This window comes from Balaenoptera musculus, chromosome 7 (assembly GCF_009873245.2).
Source record: "Balaenoptera musculus isolate JJ_BM4_2016_0621 chromosome 7, mBalMus1.pri.v3, whole genome shotgun sequence".
Lineage (NCBI taxonomy): Eukaryota > Metazoa > Chordata > Mammalia > Artiodactyla > Balaenopteridae > Balaenoptera > Balaenoptera musculus.
Window position 1 is genome coordinate 27,033,733 of NC_045791.1, and position 13,885 is coordinate 27,047,617.

Sequence of the window (13,885 nt, forward strand, 5' to 3'; positions counted from 1 at the left end):
AGACATTAATAAGATCAGGTATCCATTCAGCACTCTTTCCTAAATCATTTTGCCCAAATGAGAATTTATAAATGAGTTTTATCCTCCTCCATGACTGATTTTCCAGAATCAAAACCAGTTATGTGATAAAACTTAATTCCTCTAAACAGATTTTGTGTTTCATGTTTCAGACTGATAAGGACAATCTGAGTCTATATTCTGGAATAGCAATTAATCCAAAATAAAAAATGGTAGCTAATAAACTGTTTCATAAAATCTGAGCCTTGACTTTTTTTCAACCACATCTAGTAATAAGGGTATGAGAATGAGTGGCCCAGTGATTTGTTGCCCACACACATGCCCAGTCTTCATCATGGAAAATGCCATCAAGCAAAAGAGCATCTGGCCTTTGATATTTTCTTAATATACATTAAAAGCCCCCAAATATCCCATAAAGAAAAATGGGAAACTTAATCCCAAAGGTTTAATCTAAGTCAGAGAAAAATATATTATGGAGAGAATACCCTGTCCGCTATTATTGAGAAATGGTAAAGATGGACTAAGAGAATAATAAAAATCAGAAGTGGACAAGACCTAAGATCAATTTTTAATGACTTCACATTTCTCCAACAAAGAGGCTTTTATGTTTTATTGTCCAGAGCAGTAACTTTTAAATAATTCTATTTAAATATTTTAAAATCAGTCATTTATATTTTAAGTTTACCCAGAATAGATATATGTATACTCTTAGGCTTAAGTTTATATTTAGTCAATTTTTAAAAGTACATTTTTATAATGATGTACAATGTGATACATTGGCATCATATAGTTCAGCAGACTTTTTCATGTGTTTTATAGCTGTAGAATCAGAAATACGTTTTCTATTAAAGGATTCTTTAATTTCAGACTGAATAAAATCTTGACTGTCTTCCAAATAAATTCTACAACTTTTCTGAACTACTTATTCCAATATTTAACAACACTTAAACACTGATAATTTTCCCTTCTAATAAAGTCTAGTCCCTAAAGTTGTTCTTCAAGCCTGGGTCTTTCTGCTTTAACTTTGTAAAAATAAACAATTGATTAGGATCATTTTTATATAGTCCTTCATTTACTTATCTTAGTTTTCTTTTCTTGAGGCTAATATTTTTATTTGCTTGACTTTTACCAAAATCACTTTAGCTTTTTCTGGCATACTTTTAAATTCACCCCAGATCTCTATTATTTGCTTCAATTTTGCCATAAGATCAGTTCCTATTAAAGGTCAGTATAAATGGGAATGTATTGATTTTTATGTCCTAAATATTTCTCATTTTGTAAACTATAATTCTGAGCTGTATTTTTAATTTTATTTATTAATTCATTGGAATGAATCTGCAAATTTTCTATTGCAATTTTCCATCCAGTTCATAAATTCATTCAAAGGTTAACAAACTTCTGTTGAGTGCTTACTTTGGGCCACTTTGCTAAACTGGGGGAAAATAAAGACCGATAAGACAAACCCAGCGTGTTCTCTGATTGTATAGCTGGGGGAAAGAGACACATCCAAAAGTAGTTGCAATGTGTGGATAACAAAACAAATTGTAAAAAAAAAAAACAAACCTGTTTTTCAGAGTAGGGGAAATGGTGAGAAGGAAAGAGTGACTGCCTGCAGAGGTGAAGGAGAGCCTCGTGGAAATTATTTTGGAGTTACATCATGAAAATGAGCAGGATTGGGGCAGATGGCAGGCAAGGAGAGTGGATGAAGAGAGAAATAACTGTGTTTCAGATGAAAAGGGTACATGCATACTCAGATCCCCAAAATACAGAGTTGTGAAAGCATGTTGCATTTTGGAAACTGCCTTGAATTCAGCATTGCTGGCGTATAGAAAAAAGGAGGGATGAATGGAACTGAGAAGGTGGTTGGGGGATGATGAAGAGAAGCCTGTATACTCTACTAAGGGATTTGTACGTTATCTTGTAGATAACAAGTTTTCTAGGAGAAATATTGTGAGATTTGTATTTTAGGAAAAAAATTCAAAACGTGGAGAATGAATTGAAATGGTTTTTTACTGAGTTCAGAGGAAACGGGAAGGAGAGAAATTCAGATGAGAGAAAATAAGAACTTAAATGAGATTGTGATCTCGTTCTGGAATTTGGGCTTTGTACCTTTTGGTTGTGGCTATTGATGGAAAGAGGAGAACTAAGAAAGTGAAGAGAGTGAAGGAGATAAATGATTAGCCAAGACAAGCAATAGAAAAAAGGGGACAAGTCTGAGAAGAAGACAGTGATTTCAAGGAGATGTCTGTGCTACATCCTAATGATAGTTAGAAAATAGTGTTTTGGGACATAAGAGGGAGCTGGGCACCAGAGGAGCCATGGGGAGTGAACATAAATAAGCAATGGATCAGGCCACAGGCAAAATCAAAACTCACAGCAAGCATGTAAACTATGAGAAACAACGAAAGCCTAGAACCATGAACCAGGGATTACTAACATTTAAGAAATTGGATATGGAAGAAAAGTCAGTGAGAAAAAAAAAAAACAGAGAAGGAAAAGTATAAAAGGTGAAAGAAGAATTTGGAGAGAAAATGTCTCCTTAGCTGAAGGACAGAGGGTTTTAAGAAGGGCCAGCAGAATCTCATAGTACTACAGAGTTCAACCAGAATGTTGATGGGAGAGAAAGCATCAGACTGTTTTGTTGACCTTAATGGTTAAGACGAATTCGATTAGCCAAGGAAGGGGATAAAAGATTGCAGTGGGTTGAGAAGAGAATAGAACAGGAGCAGAGAATGTGACTACAGGAAACTCTGAACAATCCTGGTAATCATGAAAGGAAATAGGTGAGATTGAGAAAACGTGAGGTTGTGACATTGGTGCTTGCTTTCTTCTATTTTTTTATTTTTTTTTATAATCACTTGAGTGTGATTATAGTCTAAAGGATATAATCTACTTGAGGGAAAATAAGGAATGAGATTGGATAGAATTAGGAACTATAGAGGAAAAACCTTGGGCTGAAGAAGGAGCATCTCTTACTCTGAGGCAAAACAAGACATGCCTTGTGAGTTCATGCAGTGTATGGCACTGAAAGGCCAGGTAATTCTGATGCTCATAGATGACACTGTCATGCCCAGACATGGGAGTTCATTGGACAGGTGGACCAGAGTCACAGACCCAGGTCCAAAATTTTGGGAAACAGATGCAAAAGTGGGAAATGATGACACTTACAGGGAAGAAATAGAAAGTGGTAATTCTTACTTTGGGACCTGAAAAAGGCATTATGTGACCTAGCAGGGGGAAAGGATAGGTATGGAGGGGAGGCAGTATATTGTGTTGTGATAAGGACTTGGGACTTGGAGTCAGATAAAAATGAATTCGTATCTCAGCTGAGGTCCTTATTAAGTGCATGAGCTTATGTAAGGCACTTAACCACTCCCTGCTTGAGTTTTCTTCACATGTCAGTTAAAGGCAATGGTATTAACTTCACAAGTTTGTTGTAAGGAATAAATGAGAAGTTGATATAAAGCTTTCAGAGGGCAAGACATATAGAAATTTATTAAAGTTTCTGTTTGTTCATTTGCATTACACAGACTAACTATGAAAGAGGGAAGAATGGCGAATGTTCTAGCACCAGGGCTCTATGATCTCTCTGAATTATGAGTAAGCCATTTGGTGGGCTTGAAAAAGGTAAAGCTTTGGGAGAGAGGTACCATGAGGAAGAGTAGAAACTGACTAGGAGCACATAAAAAGTTTGCAAAGTATTCATGATGTTGGTCTTGGTAATGATTTCATGGATACGTTGTGTCCTTATCACAGTAATAATAGTGTTGCTAAGTAGAGTCAAAAGCCCCGCTGAAGTAGGTGGCCATTATTTGTAATGTTATTACATTGAGTAGTCTAGTTATTTCTCTAGAATTGAGGAATATGAGGAAGATTGTAGAAAAAGAAAAAGTAGATGAGAGAGTGGAGTGGATCATCGAATGAGGGAGGGAGAGAGAGAGAGAAAGAGAGAGAGAGAGGCTGAATTGACTGCGGAATCAGAGGCACAGGTCTGGACATGAAAGGAAGTGAAATCAAGGACTTGAGAGGCTGGGACAACACACAAAGGTCTGCAGATTTCAGTAACCTCGAAAATCAAACATAACAAGGTGGGAGTAAGGCAGATTCAGAAAGTGGGATTTGTTAGGCAGAAAGCCCAGTGAAGATTGCTAATGTGGAGAGGAGGTAAAGCAGTGAACTCATGAGGAATGTAAGAGATGGGTCAAGGTCACATGAATGAGCACTAGGAGGTGACTAAGTGTAATGGGCAGTGTTCGGACTGAGATGAACCCAAGCCAGGTGCCAAAGCCATTGGATTTAGCATATGATGCTGATGAGAACAGCTAGAGGCTGGCAGAGCTAGATAGTAAGCACACTGGCAAAGCTTAGATTGCTTTTTACCCATAAGTCTCCTCTAGCTCTCTCTCTCTATAGAGAGAGTCTATAGATAATTATACAGAGTCTGAGGCTAGGATGTGATTCTTAAAGGAAGAGTCAAGATATAGGCCAACACAGTAGCTAACACACTTACACTTAGTATATATACAATAAGTGTTTATTGCATGATTCTGTGAAATCCTAGGTTCAATCCACATATGAGTCCATTAAACTGTTTACATTTTGCCAAATCACAAAGCAAAGACTGCTTAACCATTAAACCAAATACAAATCTTGCTTGTTATAAAATTGGGAATTTTAAGATGCCCAAACCTTCCTTCCAAAGCACAAATGCTAGTTGCATTTTGGTATTTCCCTTCATGCACAAATTTAGCAAATATTCATTGAACAACAACTATGTACCAGGTACTGTTCCATACATTGGAAAAATAGTGGAGGAAAAGGCAAACAAGGTCCCAGCTCAGGGAGTTAAATTCCAGTGGGAGAAAAACACAGTCAGCATATAAAACTATATATATATTAATTTCGGTTAGGAAGAAGGCTGTGGTGAAATTAAAATAAATAGGTAGAGAGTAATCAGGAGTCCTGGAATGCCATGATTTTATATAAGGCAGTCAGAGAGAAGACCTCTGACAAGGTGACATTCAGCTGAGACATGATGGAGAAGAAGGAGTCAGCCATGTGAAGATTGGGAGGTATTCCAGGTAAACAGGTGGTGTAAAGGCCCAATGGGAAGATCAAGTTCAACAGAGAAGGACAGAAACAAGATCAATATGTCTGTACTAGTCTAGTAAGAAAAGCATATCTTTTCCCAAAATGTTTCATGTTTTAGCATGAATATGATCATAGTGTATATTCAATTTTTAAGGACTACTTAGTGGTTAAAAACAGACTCTGGAGGGGCACTGCTAGCATTTAAATCCTGGCACCTCCTTTTCTACCTATGTTACCTTGGGAAAGCTTACCTAACCATTCTGGCATATTTTCTTGCCTGTAACATGGTAATAATAATAATACCTACTGGGCTTCCGTGGTAGCGCAGTGGTTAAGAATCCACCTGCCAATGCAGGGGACACGGGTTCGAGCCCTGGTCCAGGAAGATCCCACATGCAGCGGAGCAACTAAGCCCGTGTACCACAACTACTGAGCCTGCGCTCTAGAGCCTGTGAGCCACAATTACTGAGCCCACATGCCACAACTACTGAAGCCCATGCCCCTAGAGCCCGTGCTCTGCAACAAGAGAAGCCACTGCCATGAGAAGCCCACACACCGCAACGAAGAGTAGCCTCTGCTCGCCACAACTAGAGAAAGCCCACATGCAGCAACAAAGACCCAACGCAGCCAAAAATAAATAAATTTATAAAAAAAAATAATAATACCTATTTCATACAGGTATTATAAGAATTAAAAGAACTGATAGCCATAAAACACAGAGAGAAGTGTTTGGCCCATAAAAAGTGCTTCTTATATAAAATCATATTCCATCTTTTTTTCCTGACTGCATTATCTGGGAGAGATAATCCTTTTTGTTATATATATTTATTGGTTCTGAGTGTCCCATAATTCAATTAACTGTAGAAGCAGGTTTTTCTTAATTTTTCTATGTCATAAATCACTTAACAATGAACATTATTATTGTGCCTTGAGATTTTCCACAGCCGTGATGACCTGGGTGGCAGATTATGGGAAAACAGTAAAAATATTTCACTATCTGAAGCATCCATAAGAGTCATGGTCATCTTGATTAGTTTTTCCTGAGATTACTACCAAATAACAAAGGAAAGCTATGCTATCAATTGCCATCTTGCCAGCCAAATTTATCCTGAAGGAAAGTTATGCTTGGCCTGTATAATGTTTCCAAAAAAATTTTTATTGAGTTGCCAAAAATCAAAAAATCTCACAATTTACTATTAAAAAACCCCATATTTCTGGCTTCTTCTGAAAAATAATTTATTTCTTTTAAACCAATAGAACATAGTGGCTATGAGGCAACAATTGTGGACAGATTTCTTATAAAATTGTTGCAATTTTTTCCATAATTTGATGCTTTAACCTAAAGTTCGTACTGTTAAACACATTGTCTAAAAATATTATAAGCTTTTAAACTTTAAAGTATTCTATTGAAAATGGCTTGAGGAAACTGAATTTATCTATAGGAAAACCTAGAGTAGCTCAGAACATACGAAAATAGTTGGAGTCTCTGAAATGTGGCTTAACTTTCTTTAAAAATAGTAAAAAATCTCCCAAACAGGTAAGTTTTTGTTTAATGTTTGGAGTTTTGCAAATTTAAAGTTATGTAAGTGTGATTCACTTGAACTAAATAAAAATATGAAGAGACAAATACAGAGGATATTCCCATTAACTGATTATTATGAATTACTGAAGTAAAAACAGCTTTTCAGTAACATACACATTGTATTGTGTGAAAGGAGGCACACGCCATAATCTATTTGATCTAAATTAAATTTACTAAATACAAATACACATTATACTTAATGTGTATAGACTTAAAGTCTGAAAAATGAATTTCTAAAAGGCATACAGTTGGCACTTAATATTTATTAAGTCTGTTTTTTCTTTTTTTCAGCTTTATTGAGATATAATTGACAGTACTGTGTAAGTTTAAGGCATGAAATATGGTGATTTGATATACAGATATACTGTGAAACGATTACCACAATTAGGTTAGTTAGTAACATTCATCACCTCACATAGTTACATTTTTGTGTGTGTGTATGTGTGGTTCTAACATTTAAGATCTACTCTCTTCGCAATTTTCAAGTATACAGTAAAGTGTTAACTATAGTCACCATACTATATATTCGATCCCCAGAACTTATTCATCTTAAAACTGAAAGTCTGTACCCTTTGACAAACATCTTCCAATTACCCCAGTGCTTGGTAACCACCCTGTTTCTATGAGTTAGACTTTCAGATTCCACATAAAAGTGAAATCATGCAGAATTTGTCTCCTGTCTTACTTACATGTGTATGTGTGTGTGTGTATATATATATATGTATATATATATATATATACACACACACACATAATATAAAACATTATATTATATAAAACATTTTCTTTATCCATTCATCCATTGATGGATTGATGGACACTTAGGTCATTTCCATGTTTTGGCTATTGTAAATAATGCTGCAATGAACATGAGGGTGAGGATATCTATTTGAAACTGGAAAAAAGGTAAGAAAGTCTTTACATAAATATATAGCTGCTAAGTCAATAAAGCTTTATTTTTTCTGACGTGCATCTCCAGTGTTGTATGCTTTTTATTCTTATGGCATTTTCGTTTGCAGAAAACTGGGCACAAACCAGAAAGTGTGGATTTGTGTGGGGCATATATTGAATGGGCCAAAGAAAAATCAAGCAGAAAGAATGTCTTTCAGGTAAGAATGCTACATAGATTCAAATTATTCCTATTCCTTCTAAATCTGAGCTCTCTTGGGTAATCAAAACAAGACTACCTTGTTATGATGTTTTCATGTGCATGAACTAGTTGTGTGGAGGTCATTGTGAAAAACCTGGCTTCTCTTCCTTGTTGAATTTTGGTTGTTTTGTTGTTTTTCCCTGGTGACTGGTTGCTATCTAAACACAAAATATATGTTGTGTGGTGATTTATTATATACCCAAAAGTCATTGAATTTTGCAGTGTATTTGATAGCTGTTTGTGGTTCAAACCTAGAATGCTTGGCTTAAATAGATTTAATGTAGGACTTTCAGACATAAACAAAGTAAGATTTGCTAATTATGATAAACTATTTGCATTCATTGCCATTCCTGCTTTCCAGTCATAAATTATATTTACCAGTGTAACTTGGGGGATGGAGAGAGCTGAACAGTTATAAAAATTGGACTTTTCATATTGTATAATTTAATTTTTTGGAAAAAAATAACTGTGATTAATAATTTCAATCATGTTCCTTTGAATGGAAAGCACCAGATGAAATCCTTGAAAAAAAGGAAATGGGAAAACTTAATATTTCACATATGATGTTACTGAAATCCCTTTGGCAATTAATAACTTCAGATTATGGAAGTTGATCTTTTTCTATATTTACATGACATTTAATTTACTTTTATATCTCCAAAGTAACCAATAACTTTATAGGTGTATTTTAGAATTTATATCATTTAGTAGGAACTAGATTATAATTATTATATCAAATGTCTTCTGAGACCATTTTAGCCCTTGAAGAAAAGTCAATTCTGTTCTTAAATGTATCACTAAAATTAATGTATTGGGTCTTATAGAAGTATAGGTAGGTGACATTTCTTATCTGAACTCTCACTGGGAAGAAAAAACTGATTTTCAGTTTGTTTTTGCATTTTCCAAATGCTAAATGAGGTCTAGCCAAATAATTTGGACTTAATGTTAATTAAAAAAACAAAACAAAACAAAATGAAAAAACACTTTTAACATATTATGGAATAACTTATTTTTCTGATTATAGTTGAATTCTATTTAGGTATTCATTTTTATATGGTAGAGTTTTTTTTGTTTTTGTTTTTCGTTTTAACCAAAAATGAGGAAGAAAGAAAGAAAGGAAGGAAAGAAGAAAAACAAAAAAAAGAAATAAAGAAAACTAAACATACTTGCCAAGAAATCAAAGGACTAAAGCCAAAAGTGATTAGAAGGTGAACTTACAGAATCAAGAAGTAAAATTAAATTTTGTTTTAAAGTGAAGAATTGTAGATCAGTGATATACTCTGTCTCCCAATTTCTTGCTTTTTTTTTTTTTTTATTCTGCTATAAATAAGAAAATTTAGGGGCTATAATCCTAGCCTCTCTGACAACCTAGATAATCAGTATGGCTAGTTCTGAACAGGGCAGGGTGAGCTAAGTGGTTTAGTTTTATTATGTATTGTGAGTTTAACATCCTAATCATCAATGTTATAAAATAAAGACATTAAAAAAGACGAATCAAAACAAAAATAAAGACATTAAAATTTGACACTGACATAATTCTTGAATAGTAGAAACCCTCGGAGTTGAACTAAGAAAGACTTTTTCAGTTCCTTCTGTTAACCTTATGAAGACTTAAGTTAGATCACAAATGAGGATGATAATCAAATATGTATGATGTGTACAGGGCTGCAAATATGGAAGAAAATATTTAAGTATAATTTTACATAGCTGTGAATATAATATGCATAGATGTATATTTAAACCACTACACTGAGAATATGTATCATCCTAACCTTTTCGGGGTGTGACTACCTCTGTTATAATATTTTACTCATTTTTCTTATTTCTGAATGTAGGTACTTCCAAAGATATTAAAACTATTCTCACTTTTGGTAGCCTTTCGGAGGTGAAAATCTTGCCAGTTAGCTTTGTGTGTAAGGTACCTGAGCAGTTCATGGGACTTCAGTTTTCTTACATCCAGTTTATCTTTTTTTGTCTTGTACCCTTTAGTTTAGAGAAACAAGAGGTGATGATAAGGATGTTGCAAATAATAAAACTAAAGAAAGATTCAGGTTTCATTTCCTGCTTCATTCTTTTTGGGGTGAATCATGTGGTTTTCTTGTCATGCTGAAATCTTTTCATCACCTAAAACATGAGCTTAGGTAAAATTGACTAATACGTATCCATAGTGAAAGTAAGCATTTCGAGAGGAACAATAGAGATAGCTTTTATAGTTCTGTTAACAAAAAAGCATCGGGAAGGATTTGTCAGAGAGCTAGCTCTAGATGACTTCCATCAATATTTGATTAGGTACATTAGCTGGAATAACTCACAAATGATCAGAATAAACATGATTATATCTCAAAAACATGGTATTAAGGCATTGTCAGGTATCTGAGTGTGTGTGTTCAAGGGTTTCATTACCTACAGGATAATGAAGTATTTCTTCCTCAGTGGAAAAGACCATCACAGTTTTAGCCGATGTACTACATCAGAAATAGCTTTAGAATACCAAGTTTGAATTAGGCATGGTGTTCAGTCTCAGTCTATGAATTATAGATTACAGATAGCAAATGACTATTGAGATTTTTGGTTCAAGAAAAATCAAGGAAAAGCAAAATTAGAAATAATTTAAAATTTGAAATCTGTCTTTAAAAAGTTGATGGATTAGCAGTTATATGCCACATAATTACAATGTCTCTAGAGAAGTTGAACTTAAAATGAAGAGGAAAACAAATATGTGCCTGAGATATGCTTGAAAGACTCAGAAGCAAACACTTGTGACACAAAAAAATGGAAGGATTTCATTTGTTTCCTTTGTATATGTCATTTGGACATTTGAGTTCATTTTCTTTTTGCATTAAAAGTCAAATTTTCTTTATAGTCAAAGTCTTATTAAACTTGATGTAGATTCAATCTTATTTGATTGGTATGTAGTAACATAACTGTGACAGCATTAATTAATTAGGTTTTGTATTCAACTATTCTCAGTAATTCAGAATGATGCTCACTGGCTGAGTTCAAGGACATCTGCCTATTTTAGAGCAGTTTTTGACATAAATGGCTTTAATAATAAATAATATATTAAAGATATTTAGCAACTTCTATAATATATATACGTAAAGTAGACATAGACAAGTCATAATATGTGTTTAAAGTATAAATGTACATACATGTATGCATATATGATGTATGTGTCAATGTATATACCCACATGTAATAGCTTGACGTTAAGAAATAGAATGGTCCTTTCCACACACATACACTACCAACACTGAAAGACATATTGTACTTATTATAAAGGTCATACACACTCTAAGTTAAACTAGTAAATGTTCATTGCTGCTAACTTTTGTTCAATTCTGCATTTAGCATAATTGTCAAGGACCATCACAAGTTTGATGTAGCTTGAGAAAGCATTTAGCAACCGAGTAAATTGTAATGAAATGTGGTACAAGTTTTCTTAGTTAAGAGCAACCCTAGGTCTTCATCAGGGAAAGAGTGAATAAAAAGATTTATGTTCAAATCACATGTTTTAAGCATTTCTGCTAAGTGCTAGTTTGCTCTTTGGTGTTTAGCCTGAAATTTAAAGCACTGAGGATTAAAAGGATTACAACATAATCTTAAATAATCCTAAATGTCATTTACAGAGAGATACTTGTAATAACTAAATAAAACCATGTGAAAGGATGGCAGTATTGTCAGGCAGCATCTGTAACATAAGCAGTGCTTCTGTCACCTTCTCTTTCCTCACGGATACGTCAAGCATTTACAAAGCCTTTCAATAGAAGTTCAATTGAGAAAATGGTTGTAAAATAATTTATAACAATCAGTAATTTTTAAACATCTAATATCTTTTTGTTTCAAAGTTGAAGGAAAAGTTTCACTCAGGTTTCCTTCCTTCCTTTGAACATGAGGCTCTCTGAGCTAAACAAACAAAGTCTGGGGAAAAGGAGTTCATGATATGGCTATCAAATAAATAGACGACACACCTCTAAAACATTCCCAACCTCCAAGAAGCTGCCCTCTTATTAAATATATGATGGTCCCAAGCACTGTAATTAATTCCATGCCTTTTAATTTAGCACTAAAATATTCTTTACTCCTGTCATGTAAATTAGTTTTGCCTCCCCAAAGAATATACGAAGATAGAGACTATATCCCGTACTGCATTTTTAAACCAGAAGACTGGAAACCTTTTAGCCAATTCAGTGGTTACTGCTAAGGCTAAAATTGCATTGTTTTAGTAAAAAAAAAAAAAAAAAGAAATTCATTGTCATAAAAAAATTTTAAGAAATTGTGTCCACAATATAGGCTCTGTATTCCAAGATGATTTCTGGAGTGTCAACTCTAGTCACTTTTTAAAATGGGGGTTAAGAATAAGAAAAATACTATCTGTTTTCTTGGTCCTTTTCATTACAACAGTAGTTGATTACTCATTTGAAATAATTAAACCTTTTCTAAGAGCCAGCCAGTGACTAGGCCTCAGTTTTTCTGAGTTTCCTTTCAAATAAAATTTTCAAAAAATTTCACCCATGAACATGCAGCGGGCTCATCTACAGATTATGTGATTTAAATAAGATAATTCTACTATTAATGAATTATGGTTGATTAGAACTATATCAATTGCCTGCCTTAAAGGCAGAAAATAATTAAATGACTCAAGAAGATGAAAGTCTGTTTTTTTCCTCTCACCACCAATTTATAATCTCAACAAAAACCATGGCCAAATTTCTTGGATTTGAGATTCATTTTTAATGTATAAAAATATCTCAAGGAAGCCAATTCTGTCCCTAAAAGTAAATCTCAGAATAGATTTATCATTAGTTGTATTTCTTTTCTGACTTTGGATGGAGTCTTCTGACTATAATGTGTATTAAACGTATTCATGTAATATTTTCCATGGATATGCTTTACATTTAAACATAATTTGATAGCTCTTCCTGATCTGAATATGTCTTAGCTTAAAATCTTTAAGTACTACTTAAGTTTATTAATGCGAAGATAATTTAATAACATCTTGGAAAATGTCATTTTAAGCCAAAAGGAAAACTACTGGTATTTTGCTTTTATCCATTTCCTTCTGTTAAAAGTGATGGTTTAAAACAAATCTGAGCTTTTATCAATTTTCTCTTTCATTTTTCAATGCTTGTAGTTAGACTAAATGCAAAAGGATGATTCTTCACATTCATATATGCATTAGATTTCGAGTAAAGCTGGTTTCACTTTAGAGAATTACTCACAGTATCTTAAAAGGCATGGCATTAAAAATAAACCAGAGTAAGAGCAGCATTAATGTCTAATACAGTTGTTTTTTTTAGTTTTTTCTTGTCCCCAATCATTTTATCTACTTATTAGATATTCATCCATCATTCAGAAGGTTCAGTGGAGAGAGCACAAGAGTCTGGGGACGTGTGTTCCAGTTTTGGCGATGTCAGTTGTAACTTTATGTAGAACCCAGGGTAGGATCCCTCCTCCAACTTACAGTTTTTCACACCAAAGAAATAAGAGAGAAGCCTTTAACTCACCTGCCTCCCATCTGTGTTAAGGTTAAAATGAAACAGCCCTGTATTTGAAAGCAACTCCAAAGGACTGATTTTTAACATAAATAAGATGGGGTTGTATTCATCTTCTAACCACATCATCTCACAGTACTTTTGAGAACAATTCCAGATGTGGATTTTGGAAGAAAATGGGTAGGAGAGGTATGCCTCTGTGAAATGCAATTCAGGGTCTCTGTATTCTCTGTACTACCTTATGAACTTAACCAAGAGACTAAGATTAAATATACCATTGAAAATCTGTTCATTCATTGTCTAAGGATATGTGTCCTCAAACCTTACTGAAATTATTTTTAATATCCTAGTCTATAAGTAAATAGTATAATTAATGTAATATCTAATCAATACAAGTTATTTAATTAATGTCATATCCCAGTAAACACTTTAAGAAAAGCATTTTGCCCTGAAAGCCTCTACCAAGCTATTGAGAGCATCTTGCAAAAGGGAACTTAGAGACAAGTGCAGCAACTATGCCCCCAAATGAGAGGCAACAGTAACTCTTTT

The 13,885-nt window shown here is 34.0% G+C and overlaps 1 protein-coding gene across 1 annotated transcript in view; it reads left to right on the forward strand.

Moving 5' to 3' along the window:
• Positions 1–13,885, forward strand: part of ARHGAP15 (Rho GTPase activating protein 15) — a 609,541-nt gene that overhangs the window by 116,167 nt on the left and 479,489 nt on the right. The window contains exon 6 of the mRNA XM_036858098.1: positions 7,711–7,800. Coding sequence (XP_036713993.1) covers positions 7,711–7,800 — 90 coding nt within the window. The remainder of the gene's footprint in view (positions 1–7,710; positions 7,801–13,885) is intronic.